The sequence below is a fragment of the Charadrius vociferus genome, unplaced genomic scaffold, assembly GCF_000708025.1.
Source record: "Charadrius vociferus isolate BGI_N301 unplaced genomic scaffold, ASM70802v2 scaffold455, whole genome shotgun sequence".
Taxonomy (NCBI): Eukaryota; Metazoa; Chordata; class Aves; order Charadriiformes; family Charadriidae; genus Charadrius; species Charadrius vociferus.
Genome location: NW_009648550.1, coordinates 2,153,156 through 2,167,181, shown reverse-complemented (window position 1 = coordinate 2,167,181; position 14,026 = coordinate 2,153,156). Strand labels below are relative to the sequence as shown.

General features: G+C 39.5%; 2 protein-coding genes across 2 annotated transcripts; one reads left to right on the top strand and one right to left on the bottom strand.

Moving 5' to 3' along the window:
• The first annotated feature begins 1,192 nt into the window (after positions 1 to 1,192).
• MTIF2 (mitochondrial translational initiation factor 2) lies at positions 1,193 to 11,650 on the top strand. The gene is made up of 13 exons (XM_009886013.1): positions 1,193 to 1,415; positions 1,919 to 2,024; positions 3,318 to 3,489; positions 3,959 to 4,119; positions 4,552 to 4,728; positions 5,266 to 5,405; positions 6,593 to 6,717; positions 7,497 to 7,701; positions 8,576 to 8,828; positions 9,521 to 9,661; positions 10,473 to 10,637; positions 10,852 to 10,992; positions 11,395 to 11,650. Exons 1-13 carry the CDS (start codon positions 1,194 to 1,196, stop codon positions 11,562 to 11,564), a joined length of 2,178 nt encoding a protein of 725 aa, XP_009884315.1. The 5' UTR covers position 1,193; the 3' UTR covers positions 11,565 to 11,650.
• Positions 11,651 to 12,240: 590 nt separating this feature from the next.
• On the bottom strand, positions 12,241 to 13,990 carry RPS27A (ribosomal protein S27a). Its single transcript, XM_009886067.1, has 5 exons — positions 13,928 to 13,990; positions 13,750 to 13,804; positions 13,517 to 13,602; positions 12,728 to 12,859; positions 12,241 to 12,423 (listed from the first exon to the last, which is right to left on the bottom strand). Exons 1-5 carry the CDS (start codon positions 13,988 to 13,990, stop codon positions 12,274 to 12,276), a joined length of 486 nt encoding a protein of 161 aa, XP_009884369.1. The 3' UTR covers positions 12,241 to 12,273.
• Positions 13,991 to 14,026: the final 36 nt, after the last annotated feature.

Below are 14,026 nucleotides of genomic sequence, written 5' to 3'. Positions count from 1 at the left end.
AGGTGAGGCTGTTTCTGAGGCAGCTGTCGGTGTTCGCGCCCCCGGCGGTGAGCGCGGTTGGGTTTGCAGCAGTAGCCAAAACGATGAGCGTAAGAGCAGTACGAGTGAAGAGGGGTGCGCCGGTGCCGGCCAGTGGTGACCCCCGGGCCCCGAGAGCCAGCAGCGGTGTCTTTGCAGTTAGCAACCTCGCGTGGGTTTCTCCTCCCTGAGCTTGTCCAGTCTCGCCGTGACCTTATGTTAGCTTTCGGTGTGTGGAACGTCTTGGGGCACCTGCTGAGGATTCCCTTGCTTTTACCGATTCTACCCGTTTAAAGTTTTCTGTAGTGGGGGGAAAAAAAAAAAAAAGTAAGTTGTTTTTGGTTGGTTACTTTATGATCTGCTCACTTCCTGCAGGTATCCGGATACAAAAGAATTTTTAAAGGGGCCGCAGGCATTCTGAGAGGAATTGATAGCATTTCACTCATTTGGAGCTGCTTGGAAGATGGTACAAAGCCACCTTTGAGAGAAGACGTAGAAGGTACAGAGAATGGCATCACTGAGCAGAAGGACAAAATAGGCAACTCTAAACAAGAAGAGAAGTTTGAATAGGAGACACTTGTACTGGATAGTTACCAAAATGACTCAAAGTTAGGATGGTTAAAACAAGATGTGAGATGAATTGACAGAAGCGTCTTGGAAAGCTTATTTGCTGAGCCAGGGCTTAGCCTTAAAGGATGTCTCTGTCCATGTAACAATACTGATATTACTACAGTGCTACAGTCTTTTAGTGGTGGTATGTGCTTATGTAAGCAGCATTTTGCAAATGTGTTTTACTGGCTTAGAGAGAGGTAGGTTGGACCTGGATAACTTACCAGTATAGCACAAGGAGTGCAAATGTCTCTTTCGTTCTAGGTAGTGTCAAAGAACCTGAAATGGGGACTTTAGAAGTTTATATTAAAGATCAGGAGATAAGTGAAAGATTTATAAGCTGGGGTGATGTTAGTAGATCTGTGTGTCTGCAGTGGGGAAAGGTGAAGCACTTAAGGAAACGGAAAAAGTGGAACAGTTACTAAATAGTTGAACTTCTTCATTAAAAAGCCCGTTTTGAAACAATAACATTTGTGCCTTGTGTTCCCGTCTGTGTTATCATATGAAAGAGTATCTTTCAGCTTTGAGACTGATTTCAATGTGTCCTTTGTGTTTTCAGTGAGGAAATGAATCGAGGGTTGATACTAAGGTTTGAAAATCTGGTCCAGTTACGTGGTGCTTGCCGGCAGCTGCGTACTCTCTCCTACAGAAAAGTTAACAGAGCACAATGGAAGCCTGTGCAGTTATCTGCGCATCCCATGTGGTCCGTTCTGTATCCACAGCTCTGGCAAAAAGACAAAGTAATCAGTATTGCCTTATCACAACACAGACATCTAGCTACAAAGGAGGTAATTAACAAAATCCAATAATCTCTGGGTTTCTGTGAAATTTCAAAGTACAACAGCTCAGTTTGAGCATTTTAATTACAAAAAAAAAAAAGCTTTATTAATGAATATAGAGAAGTTGTTACAAATTTATAAGACATACTTAATGTATGACTGTATTGTGACTCCCTCTCAACTACTGACTTAAAGAGCTTATACCAGCAGGATCATGAATCTTGCAGAGGCAGGAGGAATTATTACAAACAAAAATGAAAATTATTGAGTTGATTTTTTTTTCCCTCATGAACAATTAAAAATGGAAAAAGATTAAGTGTAGTATGCTATACATTTTATATATCCACTATGATGTGTTAAGTCATTCATTTATTGTAATTCATTAGTATTGTAGTAAAAAAAGATGTGTTTACATCACATGGCTTGAGACCATTGTCTTTTTAATGTTGTTTTTATTATTTCTTAGTTTATGCCAGCTATGTGTTCCTATATACATGTCTAATTCCATGTAGGAGACAAAAAAGAAGAGAAAGAAGATACCGCTGACAAGAGGTGAAGTGGAGATAAGGCAGAAGATGACTATTGAGGAACTTGCACGAGCTATGGGTAAAGACATAGGTGAGAGCCTGCTCTGTTGTTTGAGATTGAATGAAACACAACAGTTAAAATCTGTTATGCCACTTTCATGAGTGGTAAAGGCAAAGATGTCTATGGTGGCGTGAGACAGTGGTTGCTAATCCCTCCCTTAGCAAGGTAGATTGTACCCATACCAAAGAAAATATTAGTAGACACAGTGGCAGACTAAAGAGAAAAAAGTTGGACCATCTAAATTAGCAGGCAAGACACTTTAATGTGAAGAAGTCAGGACTCCCTTCCATCTCCAGTGGAGGGGCTTCAGATCCACGTAGGCTGCTCTTTTAGCACTTGGGGAACACAGTCATAATTATTCTGGAAGGACAAAAGTTGCACCTTAGTTTGTTGGAGCTGGACCCCTGTGGCTAAAGAGAGAAGGCGCAAAAGAGCTTCAGACTGTAATCCAACCCTTAGATATTTACCTGGGAGCAGGAATCCTGGATTCAGGAGCAATATATATTTCATTAAAACAGTCATTTAATTAACTGGGAGCAGGCAGGACTTGTCTGGAAATGCTCCCCTTCTTAGGTGATTGCCCTGACAACTGGTTTACAGAAGCAGGCTTGTGCTTTTAATCGCATGGACCATTCCTGGTTGTATAGTGGCTCATCTTGACCAGTTTTCAGTGATGTTTTAAGGGGGTTATTAGCATGTCTTGACTATTGACATATGAAATAATTTCATACCTGTATAATACCAACATCCAATCTCTTTTTATCCAGCTGGGTGCTTTTTCTGGCAAACTTCCCTCTCAGCAATGAGGAGAGAAGCAGAAATGTCTGTCATGTCTTGCTGTGCGTTTCTGAGATAGATTTGTAATGGTACTTAGGTCAATGTGTAGCAATTTGTGACTACTTCAGTATGTTCTGTATTTCTACTGCCAAATAAAGTGGCATATGAACTGATTTATCAAATGTCCTTCCTCCTTGATTCGCTTCTTGGCTATTTGGTTTAGATGAGTTTCAGTTGTTTTGTTAATGGGAAAATAGGCTATGAAAGACCAAGTGAAAAATAAGATTGTAGCATCTAATGAAGCAGTTATTTTCAGTAAACTTTTCTGAATCAAGTTCTCTGCAAGTATGTACTGTAACAGAAACTTTTAGATAAATCTAACTAAAGCAAAAATGCTTGGTGAATGCAACTTATTAGCATAATATAAACTGCTAATGAAAAAGTCTTAAACTGTATGAAATATAGGGGTTGGGGTTGTTTTTTTTTTTTTTTTGTTTCACATGTTTTTGTGGATGTAATTGTTAAATGCCTTTGTCTTTTATTCAGATCATATTTATGAAGCGCTGCTATACACAGACATTGACCTTGATTCACTAGAACCAGATTCCATCTTACATGAAGACCATATCAAGCTAGTTGTTAAAAAATCAGGAATGAAGTATAAATCAGCAAAACTGAAAGAGGAAAAAGAAAGAGAAAACACAGATGCTGTGAAAAGGTAAACTGTGAACTGTTCTTTTTGGCTCTCTTTATCCTATTTGTCTCTGCCAGTGTTTTTCATATACTGTGTTTTCTTTGTTCTGGTGGTGTGTTGATAATACCTGATATAGTTACATTCTGATAATATTTAAAAGGTAAAGTTTACTATTTTGATTTCTTTGGCCATAAAACTGCTACTCTGATGTGGTTTGGTTTAGGTGAGCTTTTTCTATGCTGTTTTCTGAAGAAAAGCTAATTCTTCTTTGATAGGCTGAATTGCTATATTAACTGATGCAGCAGTAAAACTGGGTACGAAGAAGGCTAACGGTGTGGTGTAGCTAGGGTTTGTGATTGCAGTGGGGAGAAGCTAGGCTCACCTGTTCGCCACCGAGTTCTGATAAATGGCTCTTCATTAGCCATAGTGGCCACACATATCACTCAGTGAACTTTTTTGGTATTTACAAAACATGTTTTTGCTTTAATTGTAGGCCTCCCGCAGACCCAGCAGTACTAACTCCACGGCCCCCCGTTGTTACTATCTTGGGTCACGTTGATCATGGGAAAACGACCTTACTTGACAGTCTACGAAAAACTCAAGTGGCATCAATGGAAGCAGGAGGCATTACACAACACATTGGTGCTTTTCTTGGTATGGCTCAAGTGTACGTGCATGTGTATTAAGCAGTTGCCTCTCCGTCTTACATAATGGGCTGACTCGCTGCCAGTTTATTGGGGAAAAATGTTGCGACATAAACAGTTTATATGTAAGCAGTGAAAAAGGAAATCATAACTTGTGATAACTGTCATAACTGTGTGGATGGAACTTTGAAGGGGACTGTCTGCGCAGTTGAAATTATATTTAGTAGACTATTTTGGATTATGAAAGATCCCAGGATGCTCTCTTTCTTTCCTGAGGAGTTAAAAACTCCTTTGACCTCCATGCTAACAGTTATTTGTCGGCCTAACATATGTCATTATTATTAAAAAAAGTTCTTAAAGGAGTGATGCTTGATTTACAATAGGTCAAATAAAGCTATGTGAAATGCTGATTTTAAAATGTACTGCATACGTTTGTTCACAGTGCATTTGCCTTCTGGGGAAAAGATAACTTTTCTTGATACTCCTGGACATGCAGCTTTCTCAGCCATGAGAGCAAGAGGTACCCATGTTACTGACATTGTCATACTGGTTGTAGCAGCAGAAGATGGAGTGATGCAACAAACTATAGAATCCATTCAACATGCTAAAAACGCAGGAGGTATGGTGTTTAACTTGTTAATATGACATTTTGAAGTGAGTGGCAAGCCCAGTACACAAAGTTAATAGACAAGGTGTGTGTTACTGTGTGGTTCAAATAATGAGCACTTTGCAAACGTTTATTTACCTCTCAAAAGAAACTCCTTGAACTGGAATCCACAGAACTTGAGAAATAACTGTTGTAGTCCCGTTCCTTCTCCCCTGGAAAGGTGTTTGAAAATACACTGAACGTTGCAGTAATTCATAAAGATATTAAAATACTAATATTTTTGCAGGACTTGCAGGTTTGTGAGAAAAACACTCATAGGTGGTGGTGGTGGGGCTTTTTTTTTTTTTTTTTTTTTTTCCTTCCCTTCCCTACTAGGATAACTCCTCCAGCTTACTCATGGTAGCTCAGATCTCAAGGGCTGTTCAATAGGCACCATGTGAGATGATTTATTCTAAGTGGTCATAACCTGCTCTAACCTTTTACTGCAATTGCGCTAGTAGTAGCAAGTTTTGGTTAGGTTGGTGATGAGGTTTTTTGTTCTCTTTTAAGTTCCCCTTATCCTCGCCATTAATAAATGTGACAAACCTGAAGCAGATCCTGAAAGAGTAAAGAAAGAATTGCTGGCTCACGATGTGGTCTGTGAAGAGTTTGGGGGTGATGTTCAAGCTGTAAATATTTCTGCACTCAAGGTAAAGCTATGGTGGAAAAAATGATGGTGTTCATGGGCATCTAATACGTGCATACAGCTGCATTTTTATTTGGAAAATAAAATGCTTATCTTCCTGGTATTTGACACTTTACCGTGAGCTAAGTGCTGCTGGTTCTCGCCAGAATTAATTGAAACATGCTCCTGTCATATTTTAGGCTCAGACCTCCAGTGAGCAGTAGTATCTCATTTTATTTCTGGAAATTTGGTGGATATTTCATCCTAAATGCTGTTTCCTCGTATATTTGCTCATTGTATGAAATTAGCGCAAAGTTGAAGTTGGTGATAATGCTATACATGAAGAGAAAAATTCAAACAAGGGTAAATGTTTTCCTAACACATGCCTAATCACAGGAACATAGTTTTTTAGTGGTCTTACAAGATTTACTGTGTTATGCTTGCAAACAACTGATAGCTAAAAACTGAACTAAAATCTGAACTTCAGTTTTGTGATGGCCACAGCAGCTTTGTCCCAACTGATGCAGCAATATCTTAGCCTTATTGCTGTCTTTCTAAATGCATTCCAAGTAATTTTTTTAAATTTGAGGCAAGTTCAAGACCTTTTAAAGTCATGCCCTTACACTTTAAAATAGGCATACATAAAAACGGCTTCTCCTTTCACCTCTGTAGCACGTGCTGTTGCCCTAATTCCTGTAAATCTGGATCTGCTGACTGACAGCTATCTCATTGTATCTGTTTTCAAAAATAAAATGTAATTGGAACAAAGGAAGAAAAAAAAAAAAAAGACAGACCAACAGTTTTGTTTCTTTGATGTCCTGGAGTCTTGACTAGGTGGTAGATGTTACCAAGTTTCAATAGGGCTGTTTAGGTGTTTTGTTTGGTTGGGTTTTTTTAACTTGCGTTCCTAATATACTTGTAGCAGAATATTGCAAGTTTTTTTTCTGCATCCTTAACTTGGATGCTATGAACAGAGAAGCAAGGAAACTGTCCTTCCTAATGTTTCATGCATTCTGGACCAGCTGTGCAGCAGTCTTAAGTGCCATCTTGCCTTGAAGGCAAAGGGATCTGTACTGTTGGACTGTGTTGCATTGTTAGAAGCTCTGAATTAAATGGGAGAATTTGGCACCAAGATTTCAACTTCTGATCTTACTTAGATTGGGCACTTCCTTTATTTTTTTTGTGTGTGTGTGTGTGTATGGTTTTATACAGGGTGAAAACCTGATGGTTTTAGCAGAAGCAACTGTTGCTTTAGCAGAGATGTTAGAACTGAAGGCGGATTCCACAGGTCTGGTAGAGGGGACCGTAATTGAGTCTCGCAAAGACAAAGGGAAAGGGTAAGTGATCTGCTGCCTTTACAACTTTAATGAAGCAATTTGTAACAATGCAGAGATACTGTTCAGGTGGTTTGTACCTCAATATTTGTGTTTAACATTGACCTTGTTGTTAGATAAAACTGTAACAGTTTCTTTGCAGTGTTTGTAACTAAAGCATTGAAATGTTATTCTACAGCATGATAGCTAGAAAAAGAAGTTATAAACTTGATAGGGCAAAATTAATCATATCACTGAAATAATAGTCTGTAAGCATGGGAAATAGTTTAAAATGCTAGAACAGATGTATTTTTTAAAATGTCATTAAAAAGTAGGAATGATGAAGTTGATAGTCATAATATAACACACATACAGTTTTTGGCAAATTGTGTGTAATGACATTTTATTCTTTAAAATATTTCAGTCCTTTTGCAGGTTCTCTGTAAACAAGATGTATTCTGTCCTCTTTAAAAATGAATTGAATTCTAGAAAGTTGTTAGGGTTTGGGGTTATTCTGGGAGAGGGGGATCACTTAATGTGTTAAATCAGTCTGCTGATTTCACAAATGCCAAGCTTTGTATTGATCTGCAGAAACAAAAAGAGTACAGTACAGGTTTTGGGCTTTTTGCAAGTTACTTTAAAATTTTGTTAGAGTGCTAATAAAATGTGTCACAGGAATATTCTGCCTGTGATTGTTCACAAGTACGGTCTGTTTTGTGTTTGCTTATCTACTCTAACTGTGAAAATGGGGAGAAGAGTCACTCTGATTTTGAGTGTTATTTTTTTCCTCTGCTCTTCACTAGTCCAGTTACCACAGCCATCATCCAAAGAGGAACTCTGAGAAAAGGCTGTGTTCTGGTTGCAGGGAAGACCTGGGCAAAAGTGCGTTTCATGTTTGATGAGAACGGCAAAGCTGTAGATGCAGCCTCTCCAGGCATCCCGGTGGAAATCATGGGCTGGAAGGAAGTCCCTTCAGCTGGAGATGAAATCCTTGAAGTGGAGTCTGAGGTACGGAAGGAACTGTTTAGTGGAAAACCTGTCCTGCAGTATGGTGGATGGGTAGGAGCTGAGTCAAAAATAAGTGATAGCTTTCATTCTCAATAACCTGGATAATCTGATGAAAGATGAAGGCTGAGCATGGGTATTAAGAGACCTGAGCTAGGTGTTTTGTAAGAGGGATGAAGATTGTGATATTGCCTCCTTATTTTCCACTGCCCCCATCTCTCCTGCCAGACTGTCCTCTCCTCATCTCCATACATCCAGATTAACCTGCTTTACAGTCACATGAAGAAAGCAGGCTGCCTCTGGAATTAAAGATGTGTCACCTTTGGTTTATGTTTTTGCTTCTCATGGTCATCCTGTCTTCCTCCATGCTTTGATTGCAATGACTGCCGTCCTGAATGGCTTCTGCTGGGGTAGTCTGGGATATGTTCTAATGTGTTCCCTTTCTAAAAGCACAGAAGACTTTTCTCTTTTATATGATCACACTATCACCCTACCTGGAGAACAGTCTAGTACTTAATGATGTTAGTGTTTTAATTTTAGAATGAGAGAACTAGTTTTTGACAAAATAATACGCATAAAATATAGCTTGAAGTAGGTGGTGTGAGAGCTGGACAAATACCATGTGAAAGAATGAACAATAATTTATTCCCTTCTGCCGTGCAGAGATGCTGTAAAAATCAGCCTTGAGTCATGTTATTGTAGCCCAGGGAGGAAGTTTTTGTGCTTGTTCTCTGCCATCCCTGCAGCAAAATGTATTGTTAAATGTGAAAGAAAATGAATGAGCCTGTAGAAAAGATGCAAAAGGATGAAACTGCATTAATGTGGAGTTTTCCAGCGCAGCACTTTGAAAGGTAATGTTTCTGTCTCTTCCTGCCAGCAAAGGGCGCATGAAGTTGTGGCTTGGAGAACCTATGTGGAACAACAGGAGAGGATAAAAAGGGATGTGGAAGTTATTGAAGCAAAGCAAAAGGAACACAGGATGGAATATGAGAAGAAGCAAGAGAAGCTAGCCCATCTCACCTGGAGACAGAAGAAGGCGGTGCTGTACAAGGCCAATAAGCATCTAATGTTTTCCAAGCCTAAAGAGAGAACAGAGATGGACAAAAATGTGCTATCGGTAATTGTTAAAGGTGCTGTCCTATTCTGTTTACTGCTCCATTGTTTTTGTGCTTCTCAAATGCTTAGTCTGAAGCATAGCTCTAAGCTATTAACAAAATTCCTGTTACCACAAGTTTGGTCAGTTTAAAACTGAACGGATTATTGAGCTTCTCTCAGTAGGAGGGGGGGCTTCAGAAAACATCCAGTGGTCAGAAGGACGCGCTTCCATCAGGGCGAGAGCAATGGGAAAATTTAGGAGCCCACCACCTTTGCCCAGGAACTTCCGAGTAAAACCATATAAGTGCCTCTCTCTATATATAAATTAAAAACATATATAAATAAAAAAAATAAAATACAAGTTATATGAGCAGCAGTACTTCATCAGCAAAATGGAGGACAAGAATGTGTTAGTTAAAGTGGGACAGGAGGAACTTGGTTAACACATTTAGCGATGTATAAGCAGTGACGGTAGTAGCTGAAAAACCATGCAAACTTGACCTGAAGATGACAGCAGATGTGGAGCTTCTGCTCCTATTTATTCAGTTCATTTTTGGAATTAATAGACTTGTTAGATGTGTTTTAACATATCACTGAAAATACAGTAAGAGCAATAGGTGTCAAAAGACTCTATGTTGCACTGTGTAGAGTTGCCATTCCCTTAGTTCTGCTTCAGTGTTTTTTTGATGTATACAAGGTCAGCAGTACTTCCCATTTATACATGCAGGTGATGTGGATGGATCTGTTGAAGCTATTCTGAACATTCTGGACAGCTATGATGCTGATGATGAATGTAAATTGGATATCATTCATTTTGGAATGGGAGATATCAGTGAAACTGATATAAGTCTTGCTGAAGCGTTTAATGGTGAGTGTGTGTTTAAGAATCAGTTTACAATTAGTACAAACTCTTTATTAAAATGGGTAGGTCTCACTCTGGTTTTGTTTTCTCAAAAATAATTAGCAGCATCAATAAGGTAAACTTACACATATCTTAACAATATTTCCTTTAACATCAAAGAGTAATGTAGGTGGGGAAGGCTAGAAATCTTATGAAAATTGAAGGACTCTGACAAGCTGTTGCCAGTAGTTGAATTGTTAAGGTTAACACTGGCTCTTCGCTCAGGTTGCTTTATGATGCTCAAACACGGCAAAGCTAGAAAAGTAGAGTACAAAAGTATTTCCTTTTCCTCAGGGAGGTAATTGGAAGGACTGTGTCAGTAGTTGTTCCCTTTCATACACTATAATTCTCACCTGCTGTAGAGGGACCAGCCATAGTCCAGTTAGATAAGATTTCACTCCCAGCTTCATTTGGACAACTAAGCTGTTTTTGCAGCCCCAAAATGGGAGGTCCTTGTCCCTTTACAAGCCCTGGTGAGCTGAGTGTAAGCTCAGTTAGTTTCTGCCTTGATACCTCCAGTTCTGTCATCAGGGGGCTTTCTATGAGAGCTTTTCTGAGCCATTTGTTTTGATACAAGGTTCGTAGCAGTTCATGTGCAATGGTGGGAGAAGTAAATGGTCCCTCCTTAAAAGGGAGAGAGGAGTAAAATACTGTTTGTTGTATTGCTGATTGCTAGTTCTAGCCTGTGCTGCAAATTCAGCATTACAAAATAGACACAGCAGATGCTTCCACTTAAAGAGTGATCTCTTGTAGTCATCACTTGCTTATTATTGATCAGGTGTTGTATTTGGATTCAGTGTGAAAGCCAATGAAAGTATTAAACAGCTGGCTGCTAAAAAGGGAATAAAAATTAAACTTCACAATATCATCTACAAACTTATTGAAGACTTGAAAGATGAACTAAATAGCAGACTACCCCCATCTGTGGCAGAGAATACAATAGGTGAGTTTTCATTGACCATTAATTTTTTGCTTTGCAATGTGGCACTAAGTTTATTCTCCAATGAAGTGTTTAGATTGTATCAAATATTTGATACTTTGTAGCTGCTTTTCTGTTTTGCTATAAAGCTTGTTAAGTGGAAGGGTATAGCTTTCTTATACTTATTGCCAGTTTGTTATTCTCATGTACTGCATACAGCTTTACTTTTTTCTTTTAGGGGAAGCTTCTGTTCTTGATGTCTTCTCTGTAACAGTAGGAAAAAACAAAATTCCAGTAGCTGGATGCAGAGTACAGAAGGGGCTACTAGACAAAAAAATGAAATTCAAGTTAATCCGTCATGGGGATGTTATTTGGAAAGGTAAGTGTAACTGCCACAAACCGTATTTACATTAAGTATTAGACGCTGCTAGTTCCCTGTGAAGTTAGTGTGAAACGTACACATCTGATTGCAGGGCAATCCCATATGCTATTTAGGATGGAGTTGCTCCAAGTAGAGAAAAGCTGCAAAATGCCACTGTACTACTATCCAGACCTTTTTCTAGCCGCCAACTCTGGTAGGAAAGCAGTAGCATCACAGGATTTACCTGCTGAAAAAGACTGATGTCTGACTTTCATGAGCTGCAAATGCTCACAAGCCCTACGTTTTCTTGCTTTCATTTTGTAGCTACAAGGTGAAACATTAATTCTGTAACATCAAACCACCACACTCATGCTCTGATGTTAGTGGGTGGTCTTTCTTTGACATACTTTCTCTTTGTAGGATCTTTATCATCACTGAAGCATCATAAAGATGATGTCCAGGTAATAAAAACGGGTATGGATTGTGGACTGAGTTTGGACAAGTGTATAGAATTCAATATTGGAGATGAACTTATCTGTTATGAAGAAAAAGAAGTTCAACAGACAACTTCCTGGGATCCAGGATTTTAAAATATATTTGAATACATTAACATTAAAGGACATGTATTATTCCTGGCTGGCCTTTAACTCTTAACATTAAATGAACTTTCAGAGATTCACATGGTTTCTTTACATGTTTATAAAACAACGTTCTGCTTTTAGATCTTGTCAAGCAACCAGCTTACCTCATTGGATAAACTACAACAATTAATTATAAGCACTTCAAGTGTGTAAAACCATCACAGTATAAATATTTCTGATGACTGTCTATTGGTTCAAAACTAGCTGAGCTATCCTATTTCTCCATCAGTGCTGCTATACAATTTTCCAGTATGCAGTCTGCATGTTGTTAGCAGAACTCTATTAATCTTTTCTCCAGCATTGACCCACTTGGAGACCTGACTTTGGACCTCTCGATCTTTTATTTTTCCAGATTAGAATTACTGTACTGTCTACTCCTCTCATGTTTGAAGAGACCACTTCTAAAGTTAGCTAGGACGTTGGTTTTTTCTTTTCCTCTGCCATTGCTACCCATTATCTCTATCAAAGGAGACTTAACTAACCACAGCCACTCTTTAAAAGAAGCTGCTGCTTCAGTTCTAGAGTGGAAGTATTTCATCCTAGTTGGCAGTCAGCATCCCAAGTTTCACAGATTCTTCTTGCTTATCAACAAGAGAGGAAATAGCAGAAATGAATCCTTAAACCGTACAGAACTTCAGATTTTTATTGTCTAGTACATTTACTTGTCTTCTGGTTTATTGAAGCAGTATGTCAGACAGCATTTGCCACAATAGTGTCTGTCGAAGTGACTAGCCATGAAGACTCCTGCTCCACACTCCTCAGAGGGGCACTCTCGGCGCAGACGACTGATCTTGCCGTTCTCATCCACCTGGGAAGGGCAAAGAAGCAACATGTCATATATACTCATGACCTTTTAGTACCGATGATAATTTCGAGTATTTTTCTTTGGCAAAGTACTTTTTGTGATAAGTTACTGCATGAAACTTCTTGAAGTGAAGTTCAGAAGTGCCCAACTGCAACAGTCACGTTGTCTTCTATTTAACAGGGGGGATACTTGCAAATAGAAGGACTTAAAATATGCCAGGCTACATGCAGACTAGTTACAGGCTACATGTCCTTCCTGGTAAGAGCTAAGTTTTCATCAAGTTTCACCTAAAGTTAGTTCTACATACCTTGTAGTACTTAAGCACTGCAAGCTTAACCTTCTTTCTCTTATGCTTGTTCTTCTTGGGAGTAGTGTAAGACTTCTTCTTTCTTTTCTTGGCACCACCACGAAGTCTCAGCACAAGGTGAAGAGTTGATTCCTATTTGTAAAGCACATGAAATAGACTCAAAATGCTTTCTCAAGACAAGAGCAGCATTTAAGCTGGCTTTTCCTTTTATTTACAGAAAGTAGATCTCGAGCTCCAGGCAACTAGGAAAACTCTAAAAGGACTTTTCGTTCTTAAGTCTACAAATGAACAGGCTCTGGAGAACAGTGGGCTGGTGCATCCCAGACCTCAAAAGGTTCAATTATTATAAAATCTGTTGTGACTATATTCCTCAATTCTAACTGCAATTGCAGAATCGTTTCATGATGTAACTAAGTCAAACTGACAGCTATTTGTTGCTCCTCCTTTCTTGTGGCACTTGCTGGCCTCACTGCCAGTGAAGTGAGCAGGAGCTTTTCACATTAGCCCCCTAAAGGCAGCTCACCACAGAGGGCCAGGGCTGACGGAAGGGAAGTACTGGAAGTGGAAGCTGTTAGAAACATTTTCTTCTGACCTGAAACTATAGGCTGGGCTGCACCAACTGTCTGTTCTAGTCCTAGCATCAGCCAGAAGTGCTGCTCAACCCTAAATCAACTGATTTGGTTGAATCCGTTTGAAGCATTTCTTGGGCTCAGCAGCAAAGGTCAGTCTGCTCTGATATAATACCAGCTAGTTGGTACTACAACACCCCGTTCAGCTCTTCCTACTCACTTTTTGAATATTGTAGTCAGACAGCGTGCGTCCATCTTCTAGCTGCTTACCAGCAAAAATAAGTCGCTGCTGATCAGGAGGAATGCCTAATAGTGACGTAAATGAAGATGCAATGAGGAATGTGAACTATGAAATTCTATAATAAAACAATAGCTTGCTGCAGACAATCACATCTGCATAAAATACGTATCAGTCCAACCGAGAAAAGAATAATGAATGCATATTGACCTTACCTTCCTTATCCTGGATCTTAGCTTTCACATTTTCTATAGTATCAGAAGGCTCAACCTATTGTGAAACAAAACAATGGAGTCAAAACGCACTTTGCCTTTTAATTTGCCCAGAAAAGCAGAAGAACCGTGAGGAGCCGCAGAGGCATCACCTATGCTGTCCCGGCCATTTCGGCCCCACCGCGGGGCAGCCAGCTCGGGCCAGGCCCGCGGCAGGGCCCGCTTTTCTCCGTGCATCCGACATTTCGGTGCACCAGAAGGCCCCGCTCGGCCCGGCCCG

Coding starts and splice junctions, on each gene's coding strand:
- RPS27A (XM_009886067.1), bottom strand. CDS start 13,990: ATGTCGGATGCACGGAGAAAAGCGGGCCCTGCCGCGGGCCTGGCCCGA. Junction 13,805..13,927: donor CCCGAGCTGGCTGCCCCGCG/GTGGGGCCGAAA, acceptor GTTTCACAATAG/GTTGAGCCTTCTGATACTAT. Junction 13,603..13,749: donor TAAGATCCAGGATAAGGAAG/GTAAGGTCAATA, acceptor CGTCACTATTAG/GCATTCCTCCTGATCAGCAG.
- MTIF2 (XM_009886013.1), top strand. CDS start 1,194: ATGAATCGAGGGTTGATACTAAGGTTTGAAAATCTGGTCCAGTTACGT. Junction 4,120..4,551: donor ACACATTGGTGCTTTTCTTG/GTATGGCTCAAG, acceptor GTTTGTTCACAG/TGCATTTGCCTTCTGGGGAA. Junction 7,702..8,575: donor TCCTTGAAGTGGAGTCTGAG/GTACGGAAGGAA, acceptor TCTTCCTGCCAG/CAAAGGGCGCATGAAGTTGT.